General features: G+C 38.0%; 2 protein-coding genes across 3 annotated transcripts; one reads left to right on the top strand and one right to left on the bottom strand.

Annotated features, from left to right (window-relative positions):
* Positions 1–617: 617 nt before the first annotated feature.
* LOC109011219 (probable histone H2A variant 3) lies at positions 618–7306 on the top strand. The gene is made up of 2 exons (XM_018992327.2): positions 618–891; positions 6699–7306. Exons 1-2 carry the CDS (start codon positions 772–774, stop codon positions 6993–6995), a joined length of 417 nt encoding a protein of 138 aa, XP_018847872.1. The 5' UTR covers positions 618–771; the 3' UTR covers positions 6996–7306.
* An 820-nt stretch (positions 7307–8126) lies between these two features.
* LOC109011218 (3-ketoacyl-CoA synthase 11) lies at positions 8127–11090 on the bottom strand. 2 transcript variants are annotated; one of them, XM_035694613.1, is made up of 2 exons: positions 10706–11090; positions 8127–9852 (listed from the first exon to the last, which is right to left on the bottom strand). In XM_035694613.1, exon 2 carries the CDS (start codon positions 9825–9827, stop codon positions 8292–8294), a length of 1536 nt encoding a protein of 511 aa, XP_035550506.1. In that variant the 5' UTR covers positions 9828–9852; positions 10706–11090; the 3' UTR covers positions 8127–8291. The 2 variants fall into 2 exon arrangements, with proteins under 2 accessions (XP_035550506.1, XP_018847871.1); XM_018992326.2 differs by having other exon boundaries at positions 8127–9832.
* Between the last annotated feature and the right edge of the window lie 1656 nt (positions 11091–12746).

The raw sequence follows: 12746 nt of genomic DNA, 5'->3' as shown, positions 1-12746 counted from the left end.
AAAATCATGTATTTCTCAAAAATACACTCATAATCTACTGTCAATTTCACTTGAGTCGCTTATGAAAATTAGGAATTTTCGAAAATTACCTCGACGTATTCTTTGCAGGTCTCGATATCACGTTAGGGTTTGGTCACAAGAGAGAAAGAGAGAGACAGAGATGCAGTTTTCGGATCGAGAGAGGAAGCATGATCCAAAGTTTGGGTTTCAATTTCATTTTCGAATCGAGAGAGTGAGAGTGTAGAGAGAATCTGGGTGGCTTCGATGAGAGGCAATGAGGGCTTGGTTTTGTCTTTCAAGAGGGAGTAGAGGTTTTTATGAGCGTCTGGGTGGCTTCGATGAGATGAGAGAGAGAGGGGGAAGGGAGGCTCGAGAAGCAGAGAGAGTGAGGGACAATGCAAATTCCCTGTTACGTGGAGTGTAATTTGGATAATGTGCTGCTTATGTGTCACCTCTTTATTGGTCTCCAATAAGACCACATTATAGATGTCTCCTGCAAGAAGTTATTCTGTATTGCTAAAAAAAAGATGGATAAAGAATGGAGAGCAGTATGATATTAGTATATGGACGCAAAAAGAAGGGTTAGTTTTGTAAAAGTGGGCTATCTTGATAAATAATCCCGACCGAGGCTACAAGGCTCAACCCGATCATCTATCCCATCCCTACACCAGAGAGACCGAGAGAGTGTGCGTTCCCTTCCCTGGTCGTCTGCTCTCCAATTCCTAAAATCTATTCCATAATTCTGAATCTGAAGCTTTGGGCGGGAAAAATATGTCTGGAAAGGGCGCGAAGGGTCTGATCATGGGCAAGGCCTCGGCGGCCGCCAACAAGGACAAGGACAAGGACAGCAAGAAGAAGCCCATATCTCGCTCCTCTCGCGCTGGCCTTCAGGTCCGGATCTCTCTCTTTCTCTATCTCTATCTCTCTGTTTCTTTAACTTCTACGTTTCACTCTATTTATCTCTCTCTCTCTCTCTCTCATCTCGGTCTATCTACTTTCACCCTTTGCCTTGACGTTTCTTTCTTTCTCCGTCTAAAAATAAAACAAACCCATTATTCCGGTTGTGGGATTTCTGGGTTTCTCTTGTTTGTGACGTTTTTTCGCTTGGTAGCACAAAAAAGTTGTCGGAAATAGTGAGAAATTATTATTCCTATCGAATTAGTTGGCCTTCCTGCAATTTTCTGACTTGGGTTAGGTGGTATTTTTCATTTTCTAAGCACCCAAACAAGATTTAGTGTCGGATTCTTCACTGTTTGAAAGAGAAAATTTTGAGACGCCTTGAAGGTTTAAGACACATTTGAGATATGTTTACCTTCTAGTTTTAGGACGCATTTGGTGTCAGATTTTTTTCTCCATTGCAGCTTCTCTTGATACGGATTCTTGTAGTTCAGTGTTTATTGTCCTAGTATGAACTTTTTGTGAGAGTAGTTGAGAAAAAACTTAAAGGGCACATTTGGTAAGTGAAAATGTTTGTAATTTTTGAGGATTCTTGTAAATTTTTCTAAGATTGTGTTGTATTGGGTTTATGAGAGTGAGTAGGTAGAATTGGAAAGTTTTTGGATGAAATTTATGAGATTTTTTTGTTTTTGTTTGTGTTTATTTTCAAGGAAACTTCTTTTTTTTTTTTTTTTTTATAAGTAAGAGATAAATATTATATATATGAATGAAATAGGCATAACTCATGTACACAAAAAGTATACAGAAGAATACCTAAATACATTCTAAAACCGATAAATTGAAGACAAGAAATCATGAACATTGCCCCCATGCAATACAATAGCGGAAAGCCAAGACATTAAAGTGTCGAACAAAAACTTCTTCAACTCAGCCAATGTGCATTCCTTATCTTTAAAGCATCGCGCATTCCTTTCCATCCAAATACACCACATAATGCACAATAGAACATCTTCCACACCGCTGCCACTTGATGACAGCCTTGCATCTTTCTCCAACAACCCAACAGATCCACCACCCTCATAGGCATAACCAAGCAACATCAACCTTTTGAAAGATCTCATCTCACAACACTCTTGTTACCTCACATTGTAGTAAGAGATGGTCCACAGATTCTCCATTCTTTTTGCATATGTAATACAAATCCATCACTACACATCCTCTCTTCCTCAAGTTGTTCGTGGTCAAGATCTTCTCAAGAGCGGCATTCCAAACAAAAAATGCTACTTTAGAAGACACACGAGACCTCCTAATATTCTTCCAGGGAAACGGAGTATGATCGTGTTGTCAAGATGTTATAATACGCTTTCACTGTACATATCTTGTAATTATTAGACCTCCACTTCAATCTATCTCACTGTGCTATAGGGGTCCCAGTGGAATATAGTATGCTGAAAAATTCTGCAACAATAGATAATTCCCAGTCATGAAAATCTCTATTAAAGAAAATATTCCACTGATATGAGCCATGAGAAAATAACTGCACATCCGCCACTGACACCTCCCTGTTAATTGCAATATGATATAGAGCCAGAAAAGCCCTTTCCAAAGCTTGATCTCCACACCACACCTCCCGCCAAAAACTGATTCGATTGCCCTCACCAACTACAAAATGGATTTGGTTTGCAAAGCATGACCACCCCTTCCTTATAAACTTCCATAAACCCACACCATACCCCCCTCTCACTTCGTTGGAACATCAACCACCCTTAGCGACACCATATCTAGTGTCAATAATTTCCTTCCACAATGATCCCCCTCCAAGTGATATCTCCAAAGTCATTTTCCCAATAGAGCTTTATTAAAAGTTCTCAAGTTAACACACTCTCAACCCCCCATTCACAATTGAGGCACAAACTGTTTTCCATCTAACTAGATGAAATTTTTTCTCCTCCCCCATGCCTCCCCATAAGAACGCCCTAAATAGTTTCTTCATCTTGTTCACCACCCCTGCAGGCATAGGAAATAAAGATAAAAAGTATGTAGGGAGGTTAGTGAGAGTACTCTTAATAAAAGTGAGGCGGCCCCCTTTTGATAAATACACTCGTTTCCAACCAGCCAACCTTTTCTCTATCTTCTCACCGGAAGGCCTAGATATTTCATTGGGAAAGAAGACATCTTACATTCTAGAAGGCTTGCTAAACTGAGGATATTAGAAACTGCACACACAGGAACCATCTTAGACTTGCCAAGGTTCACCTTAAGCCCTGACACTGCTTCAAAGCAAAGTAACAATGCTCGTAGAGTTTGGATCTGGCTATTATCCGCTTCACAAAAGACTAAAGTATCATCTGCAAAAAGAATGTGTGAGATGATAGTAGGACCACCAAAGCCATTGCCCCACCTGAAAACCAGCTAAAAACCCTCCCCCAACAGCAGCCTGCACCATCTTACTTAGAGCCTCCATAACTATAACAAATAAAAGTGGAGATAGAGGGTCTCCCTGCCTCAATCCCTGCGAACTATAAAAAAAAAAAAACTAGCAGGTGTGCTGTTGACTAGAACTGAGAACCAGGCGATTGAAATACAATGGCGCATCCATGAAATCCACCTAACCCCAAAGTCACACCTTTCAAGCAGGTGTAAGAGAAATTCCCAGTTCACATGATCATACGCCTCCATTTCAAGCTTGCAAAGAACACCTGAACCTCCCTCTCGTAGTCTGTGGTCCAAGCACTCATTTGCAATGAGTACCGAATCAAGAATTTGTCTCCCCCGAATAAATGCGTTTTGAGACTTGGAAATAATATGCCCCAACATCAGGCTAAGCCGGTTGGCAAGAACCTCTGCAATAATCTTATGCACGCTACTAACCAGGCTTATTGGACGAAAGTCCTCAATAGTCGAAGCCCTATGTTTCTTAGGAATGAGAGCAATGAAGGTCGCATTAAGGGATTTTTCAAACTTTTGAAAAGAGTGAAATTCACTAAAACCTGCATTACATCACCTTTCACAATGTCCCAACAAATTTGAAAGAAACCCATTGAAAAACCATCCGGATACGGCGTTTTATCCTTAGCCATACCAGAGATGACCTTGTAAATCTCTTCTTCAGCAAAGGTCTCTCCAAAACCCTCACATTCTACAAGTCAATTGCCTCAAAAGGCAAGGCATCAACTTTCGGCCTCCAAGGAAACTAAAGCAAGTGATTAGATGAATTCCCTTTTGATAAATAGAAAAAATTGATATGTTAAAGATATTTGGATTGAAGTTGACCCTTTTATAAAAAAAAGTTCTATAAATTTTTTGAAACCAAACATGTCTTAATTTTTTAAATATATTTTATACTCATCAAAAATTTTTTTATAATATATTTTGAGATTAATGCGGCTAGATGCTGTTGAGATTGCTTTGTAATATATGTTTATTGTTTCAAGCTATTTTTGTGCCTAGACATGGTTTAGGCATCTAAAGGTGTTGCTGCCCTTAAGTTTATTTTTGCCTGTTAGGTTTAGGGAAGGATTTGACTTACAAAAAGCATAGGAAATTTATAAGTGTGTAACAAGTTATCTTTTTGGCTCGTTTTTTAGTGAGCATAAAGTGCAAAAAGCATGCTTTTTTAGTTTTTTTCGAAGTATTAGACATAGAATTTAACTATTACTGTTTTTCTTCGGGTAGATTGGGGATTAGAAACTTGTTATTGTTCAGAAATTCTCTCTTTGCAAGTGGTTATGGCGTTTTGCCTCTTAGAGAGAGAGGGGAGGGAAGTCAAATATGGAATCTTGAGTGGGGAGGTTGGTGTTAAAACAAGGTAAGTGAATCATTTGGGGTGGGGGGGAGCGTGTGGAAAAAATATCAAAAGATGGTGGAGGGATTACTCTCTTTGGTCTTCGATTTGAGCTGGGGAATGGATTTAAGATTAGAATTTGGCATGATATATGGTGTGGAGACCAGCACATGAAGAAAGCTTTCCCGACATTGTATAGTTCTCATGGAAAGAGGCATTGGTAAAACACTTCTGCAGATCTTTGACAATAAACCCCAATGGAATGTCACCTTCATTAGAACAATACATGATTTGGAAGTAGGAAGGATCTCTTTGTATTTTGATTGTTTCTCTTTTAGGCAAATAAGAGACAGAGTTGATAAGATGTGCTGGATTCTCTTCAAATGACAGATTTTTGCCACCAAGTCTTTCTACCACATGCTTTTCCTTTAAGATGACCTCCTTTTTCCTTGGAAGAAGATTTGCATAAATAAGGCACCATCAAGGGCCGCATTCTTTGTTTGACAATGTCAGGGAAGATCTTAATGATGGATAAATTGAGAAAGAGGAATATTGTAATAATGCCAGTTTTATTTTATTTTTTATTTTTACTTTGACTAAAATGGGTTGATAAGGTTAAGAAAGGGTCAGACACAGGACAGTTGATCCTTGGTTGGTGCCTTTGGTGGAAGTTAAATAGTATGAATCCCTTTCTTCCTAGGAAAGAGATTAGTAGAGTAGGTAGCTTAGTAAATTGATGATAAAATAGAATCCTGGGCCTCGAACAGTGATTTAATTGATGATAAAGAAAGATTTCTTGGTTCAGTTCTCCACCTTAACGATAGAAAAAAGGATTAATCTTGGTTATCCAATTATGCTATTAGAGGCAGTGTTCTATCTAGTGCATGGCTTAGTATGATTATTACCAAAAATTTTAAATGTCATATTTGAGAACCCATTTTTGTTTGGCTTGAGCTCTCTTTGTGCCTTTACGTGGGATTACATGTTTTATAAGAGGCAACTTCATCATGCCTCTTACGTATTTTGAGCATTGATGTAGGGATGTGATTGAGGTAAGTTTTTTCTTTTTTAAGGAAATTGGACAATGGACAAGTTGAAGACAAATTTTTTATGTAGCAGTTAGATTTCCAAATACTTAATTAAGGTATCAACTCTTGTTAGAGTTGTATGCAACGACTGCTTTCCTCACCTGTTCTTTTCTTCTATTCCATGATTGTCTTTTTTATCTGATCTGTTATGTACTGTTTTTTTCCTTTTATGCATTTTGATATGACTTCGAGATTTTGCAAGTGGACTTGTGTAGTGAGAGCTACGTGTTTAGCTAATCATTTTGAAACCTAGTGTTTTTACGGAAGTTTTTTTTTTTAATCGGTAAGCAAGATTTTATTGATCAAAAGAATAAGCAGGGGTCCAAGTATACATGACGTATACAAGAGCAACGCCTAAGCGTGCTAGTTTAGAGATACAAGGAATTTATTAAAAGATGCGAAATAAAAATCAATTACAATCGACCAATGGAGTAAAGTATTGAAAATTAGATTTCTAAGCTCATCCATTGACCACACTTCATCTTCGAAACTTCTTTGGTTCCTCTCCCTCCAAATACACCACCTTAAACATATTGGAACCATCTTCCAAATTGAGGCGATCTGAGAGTTACCTTGAATGGCTTTCCAAGAAGCTAGGAGGTCCACTACCCATCTCGGCATCACCCCAGCTAGTCCCATCCAAGCAAAAACTTCATTCCAGTGTCCTGGCAATCTCACAATGTAGTAGATGGTCAACCGACTCTCCACTCTTTTTGCACATACAACACCAATCTATGACTATGATTGGTGTTGATGGAAGAATTAAATTGCATTAATTTTTTTTTTCTTGGATTGGTGTTGATGCTAGGTGTTATGTTTGTATAGGAAAGTGTGCTATAAAAACTTGCTGCGTTAGACAATTAATAGTCAGGGTTTTGAATGCTGTATTTTCTTTCTCTCACAATTCATTTTGGAAGATATAATTGCAGTTTCCAGTGGGTCGGATCCACCGTCTACTGAAATCAAGGACCACATCCAGTGGGAGAGTTGGAGCAACAGCCGCAGTCTACTCTGCAGCGATCTTAGAGTATTTGACTGCAGAGGTGCTAGAGCTGGCTGGCAATGCAAGCAAGGATCTCAAGGTCAAACGTATCACCCCTAGGCATTTGCAGCTTGCAATCCGAGGTGATGAAGAGCTCGATACTCTAATCAAAGGAACAATTGCTGGTGGAGGTGTGATCCCTCACATCCACAAGTCACTTATCAACAAGTCATCCAAGGATTAGACTACAAATAGGGTTAGCGCTGGCATACATTTGTGGACTTTCCATGTAGGAATTGATGCTTCTCCTTGATCCTAAAATCTTAGATCGGTGTTCTCTTCTTCCATAAAAGTAGAGGGGTCTGTAGTTGTGTGTTTAAATTAATGTTGGCCATGATTTTTTCTCCTGGTTTTGAACTAGTTATGTTTCTGATGATATCTGTTCTGGATGATGTCGCTGTGACATAAATTAGGCTCATTTTTAGACGTTTAAGTATTCTGTTGCCTCGAATTAGAAGTATATTTGTTTGTTCCATTGTAGTTAAATCGATTTCATTCTATGTATCTTCCACATCAATCATCAGGAATTGGGCAGTCTTAGTGAGTAGCTTGGCTTGCTGCCGGCAATAAGAATCTGAAAGTATGGCTTCTATGTTATCACATTGTTTTCATTACATCTCAAATATTTTTCTATGATTAACTTGGTCAACGTTGGCTGTTCTTTTAAGATCTATATTCACTTCGACAAAGTGCAGCCCCGCTAGCAGCACCTAACCACTTGCGCCAACGTCTAATATGCACCCAAGTGAGGCCTCGGCATACGCAATGGGGCCGTGGAAAATGATCCTCTCCATTTTAATACTGTACTATTCATTTGAGTCATTTCAGCGCCCCCTTGACAATGTTAGGAACCAATGCGTGACTGCAACATACTAATTAATTACAACAAGAGAGAACGTTGCATACAGAGCACACTGTTGACTGGCCATAGTCTGCATACTCGAATGCGGCACGTTGAAAAGTAGGGCTCGTTATTTCCCCCCTCCGTGCAACGCATGCAGTTTCACCGACGGCAAACGTGAACTGTTGGGTAGGTGCGATTTTAACTGAGGGAAGATGCAAGCAAAATATGCAGTGCTCACAGATGATAATGGCACTAGACATATATGGCTACTATCTCCAACTTCAGATTTGGGATCTTAGAGATTTCAAATCTCTAAGATCCCAAATCATTGATATTTGAGTTGATACATAATCAGTCACTGAATTTTTTCAAGCGTTTTTTGTTTTGTTTTCTTAAGATGATAATAGCATGAGTGCGCGACTAACTTGAAAATGGCGGATTGGCACGGAACCTGTTAGAGGCAGTCAGGTTTGATGACAATTTTTGAATATCGAAGTCCAAGATTCTTGACATGGAAACAATGAATGAATGAATGAATTCCAACACCTCAGTTAAAAGTAGTAAATAATTTCACCATTCAGATAGTCACCACCAATTGCCAAAATCTAGTTTCGGAACATGTAAATTTTCTTAAATCTAGATGGTCGATACCTTTGGAACATCTACTGGGAACTTATGGATTTCATCCATCCAAGGGTTCTTCTCCTTTGCTGGGTTTATGGTCCTCAGAGCCTTCCACACTGCACTGTTACACTTAAACCCTGAACCGAACGCTATTTGCCATGTTCTATCCCCCTTCTTAATCCTCCCCTTTGCTTCTGTATATGCAAGTTCATACCAAAGAGAACTGCTTGAAGTGTTTCCAAATCGATAAAGCGTCATCCTTGACGGTTCCATATGCCAATCAGATAGCTGCAAGTTCTTCTCCAATTCATCCAAAACAGCTCTTCCTCCAGCATGAATACAAAAATGCTCAAAAGCTAGTTTAAAATTGGGAATATAAGGCTTGACCTTCATCTTGAAAAGTTTTTTCCCAACTAGTGTAGCAAAGAAAAGGAGTTGTTCCGACATTGGCAACACAAGAGGCCCCAAAGTGGTGATGTTGGTCTTCAGAGCATCACCAGCAACTGCCATAAGATCCTTTGACAAAGTAACACCGACTTTTCCTGTGGAGTCTTCTTCTTGGGTGACACAGCCTAAGCACTTGTCATCTGCACCCTTGTGGGTACGAACAGTATGTAGCAACTGGTATTTGGATCGTCTTCTGTCAGAATGTTTGTTAGAAAGAAGTATTGCTGCTCCTCCCATTCGAAACAAGCAATTTGAAACAAGCTTTGATCTATCGTTTCCAAAATACCAGTTCAGTGTGATGTTCTCCATGCTGATAACCAATGCATATGAGTTGGGATGGACCTGTAGAAGTTCTTTAGCAAGAGAAATTGAGAGTAGACCTGCACTGCAGCCCATCCCACCCAGATTGTAGCTAACTATGTTTCCACGAAGCTTGTAGCGGTTGACCACCATGGCAGAAAGAGATGGGGTTGGATTGAACAGACTGCAATTCACAATCAAAATTCCAATGTCTTTGGGCTTTACTGCAGTCTTGGCAAAAAGCTCGTCAATAGCACCAAACATCACAGTCTCAGCTTCTTTTCTAGCTTCTTTCATTGATGGGTTTGGAGGAATATTCAGAAGAGCCTCAGGAAGGTAAGTAGAATCACCAAGGCCAGACCTCTCAAGGATCTTTCGCTGGAATTGAAGATTCTCCTCCATAAATGTGCCGGTCATCTGAGATTGATCCATGAAGATCTTTTTGGTGCATTTTCGAGACTCTTCAGGCTTGTAGCAGGAGAAGTTGACAAGGTACACAGGGCAAGGACGGGTGAGAAAATAGACAGTGGATAAGAAGACGAGGAGAGCCGAACAGATGATCACAGAAAGTAGATTGTACTGGAGATGTTCCCAAAGATCATAAAGATCTTTTAAAGAAAATGTTGAGAGCTGTACGGCCATTACAACTACAAGAGGGGAGAGGAAAAGGTACATTCCATGAGTGATGAGGTAATGGTAACCCAGCTTCACATATTTTAGTTTAATGGATTTCTTGAAATCGGGGAGGTTACGTAATGACGAGGTTGGGATCAAGGGGACATCTGCTTTTGCCTCTGCCATTTTTCCTATTACATATCCAAGCAAACTGAATAAGATAAAATACAAGATAAAGAAAAGAGTGATGTTAGGCTGCTGCCGAGCAGTGACTGCTGGGCGTGCCGCTTAGGCAAAATTCTTATTTTTTATTTTTTTATTTTTCCCTTTCACATTTGTTAAAAAAATATTAATACATTAATAGTCACTTTTTTAATCAGTAAGTAAAAAAAAAAAAAAATTTAAAAATACATAAATAATATGAACGGTCAAAATGAAAAGATAAAATGAGAGAGCATACTAACATTATTAAGAAAATCATAGTTACAATCAGTTCTAATCGTACATTCTGAACATCCCAAAGGAGAATAAGAATGATCGATAGTGTTTCTAATATAGTATTCGTTCAGTGATAAATTAAATCAGATATGACAGTCCCTTTTTTTATTTTCCTTTTCAGGTTAAAAAATGTCTTTTAAGTTCCATACAAAGTATCTGAAAAGTGAATTCTTCCTTGGATACATACATCTAAAAAATTAGCATGCACACAGTGCGACGTCAATCGCAAAGCTCTCTCTTTTTTCTCAAGTTTTATCACTAAATAATCTCACTTTATCCTCTGTAAATAGAATTGAGCTATACATCAGCAATCCCAGATCAGAATTCTTCTATTAAAAAAAAAAACTCAGATCAGAATTCCACCTTATGGAAACCAAAGCAGAAAATGACAACGGAAAGAAAGCCAGATCAACATTCAATTCGGACCAGAATTTCAAAGGATATGGACAAGTTAATAGCAGGAAAACCCAGAAGAAGAGCAAAAGTCCAAAGGTTTAAACTGAAATTTCATTCATCCAAAGGGTCCATTGCAAAATAAACCAAAACCCAGATCCAAAAAAACTAACCTTGAATGCCGAAGCTCACCAGAGATCGCGTCGGGGCAGCCCAAGATAAACAGCCAGAGAAAAAGACCCAGGTCTCAGAGAGAGAGAGAGAGAGAGAGAGAGAGATACGAAGTCCAAAGGTAATTAATAAAAAAACAAACAAAGAAGATTGGAAAATCTAAAAAGGTTTTCTTAAATAAATGTAGAATTTAGAAATTGAGATGGAAGTGAAAGTATGGAAGTAGAGGAGAGAGATCCATTCAGAAGAAAACGCTACAGCCCATAGAAGCCATAAGATGAGAGTGGCGAAGGGTACGCGTTTTTGGCAAGACTTTAAAGAGCGGCACTTCCCCAAATTTGATTTTTGACCGTTATTTCCTTGATTATCCAAATGATTTGGTTCCGTGGTGTGCCCCAAACGATCCCTGTTTTTATTTGTTTTAGTTTGGGACTTTCCTTAGCATCATCATCAATTTTTATATTTTAATTGGCATGCTGTTTTTATTCTAGAAAGCTATATTTACAAACTGGCGGAAAGGACTAGGGTTGTTGGGCGGGCCCCGCATCCGGCCGCCAGGCCCATCTATTGGGGACGAGCGGGGGCATATGCCTGCATTCAGTGGGAGAACGGGCAAATGAGTGGGTGCTTGCCCATGAGAAATGCCGGGGGTGGGTGCCAGTCAAGGCTTGCCCAAGTTTCACCGGTTCGCCCAGCCCACTATATATATATATACTAGTGCAGGAGAAACGTGCTAAGCACGTTTGTCTAGTTTACTGAAATGGTTAATTTTAAAAAATAATGTAATTCTTAAAAAAAATATAAATTTTAATCAATAAACAATTTTAATTTCAATAAACAATCAATAAATAATTTCATTGATTTCTACACTGAACAATACAAGCAATCAAATTATCTATCCTTTAAATAAAAATGAAATGAATATAACAAAATAATATATCAAATCAAAAAATATCATCACATATGAGAATTCTTAAATAAAATATTTACTAAAATTTATTTGTTCTTCAAAGCAAGTGGCAAATAAAAATTATAAGTAAGGACCAGCTTGTTATATTTTTTAGTATATATTTTACATTTTTTAGCAATAACAATAACAATACTTATTATAACATTTGATTAGCTGACATTTCATAATTTTAGAATTATGCTAATAACTAACTAATTTTTATTTATGTATTTCCAGATATTGCATGAGTTTTTTTATTGGATAGATTTTTATGAAATCATATTATCCGTATTAATTGATAATTTAGTCATTATATATATTGGTAATGAAGAAGTTAAAAGTCTAATTACCTTAAAATATTGCTAAAAAAGAAGTATTTGTAAAACAATTAATTGACTTAAAATATTCTCTTTTTTTTCTTGACCCGTACTGCTTTTTTGGCCATTATAGGCTTAGAGCATGTTCATGTAAGTGCTTGATAAGGGTGGTCTTGAAGGAAAAAAAAAAACCATGTTGGTAGTGGTGCTGTGTCTCGTAGATATACCATGCTTTAATGGCCAGCTAGTTTGCTCGCAACCCAAGAAAAACATCTCCCTATATGTAATGCTGCAGTGAAGAAACGTGAGGATACTCTACAAGTCTGGCCACATTCGTGAACAATGATCTTACGATTTCAATCCAGAGCACACAAAAGACAAGAAAGTTGCTGTTTTCAAAGCTGCTACCGTGATCTAACGTTGAGTTAACGGAGAGATAACGGTAAACAAGAATTTCCGTTTAGTGACCGTTTCATAGCCACTTATATAATAAGTATAGATATATATATATATATTATATTACATATATTTAAAAAATATTTTTTTTAATAAAATTATATCGTTTAGTTTTAGGTTAGATTTTATGGTCAGCATGATACTAGTAGATAACAAGAAACGTGGGACTTACTAGTGGCCTTAAAGCCTTCTAATAATGTGACTTGGATGGTGTGTGGTAACTTCAATAAAATTCTAACACATGATGAAAAAACTGGGGTTAGGCCTCGAAGTGAGGTACAAATGGAGAGTTTCAGCTTTGGAGAAGGGGGAATTATATGA

Source organism: Juglans regia, chromosome 10 (genome assembly GCF_001411555.2).
Source record: "Juglans regia cultivar Chandler chromosome 10, Walnut 2.0, whole genome shotgun sequence".
Lineage (NCBI taxonomy): Eukaryota > Viridiplantae > Streptophyta > Magnoliopsida > Fagales > Juglandaceae > Juglans > Juglans regia.
Note: the sequence above shows the minus strand (reverse complement) of the source record. Positions and strands in the feature narration are given on the sequence as shown.

What these genes read in the sequence shown, in the direction of transcription:
- LOC109011219 (XM_018992327.2), top strand. Translation starts at nt 772, where the DNA reads ATGTCTGGAAAGGGCGCGAAGGGTCTGATCATGGGCAAGGCCTCGGCG. An exon ending in CCTCTCGCGCTGGCCTTCAG is followed by an intron (nt 892 to 6,698) that starts GTCCGGATCTCT and finishes ATATAATTGCAG; the next exon opens with TTTCCAGTGGGTCGGATCCA.
- LOC109011218 (XM_035694613.1), bottom strand. Translation starts at nt 9,827, where the DNA reads ATGGCAGAGGCAAAAGCAGATGTCCCCTTGATCCCAACCTCGTCATTA.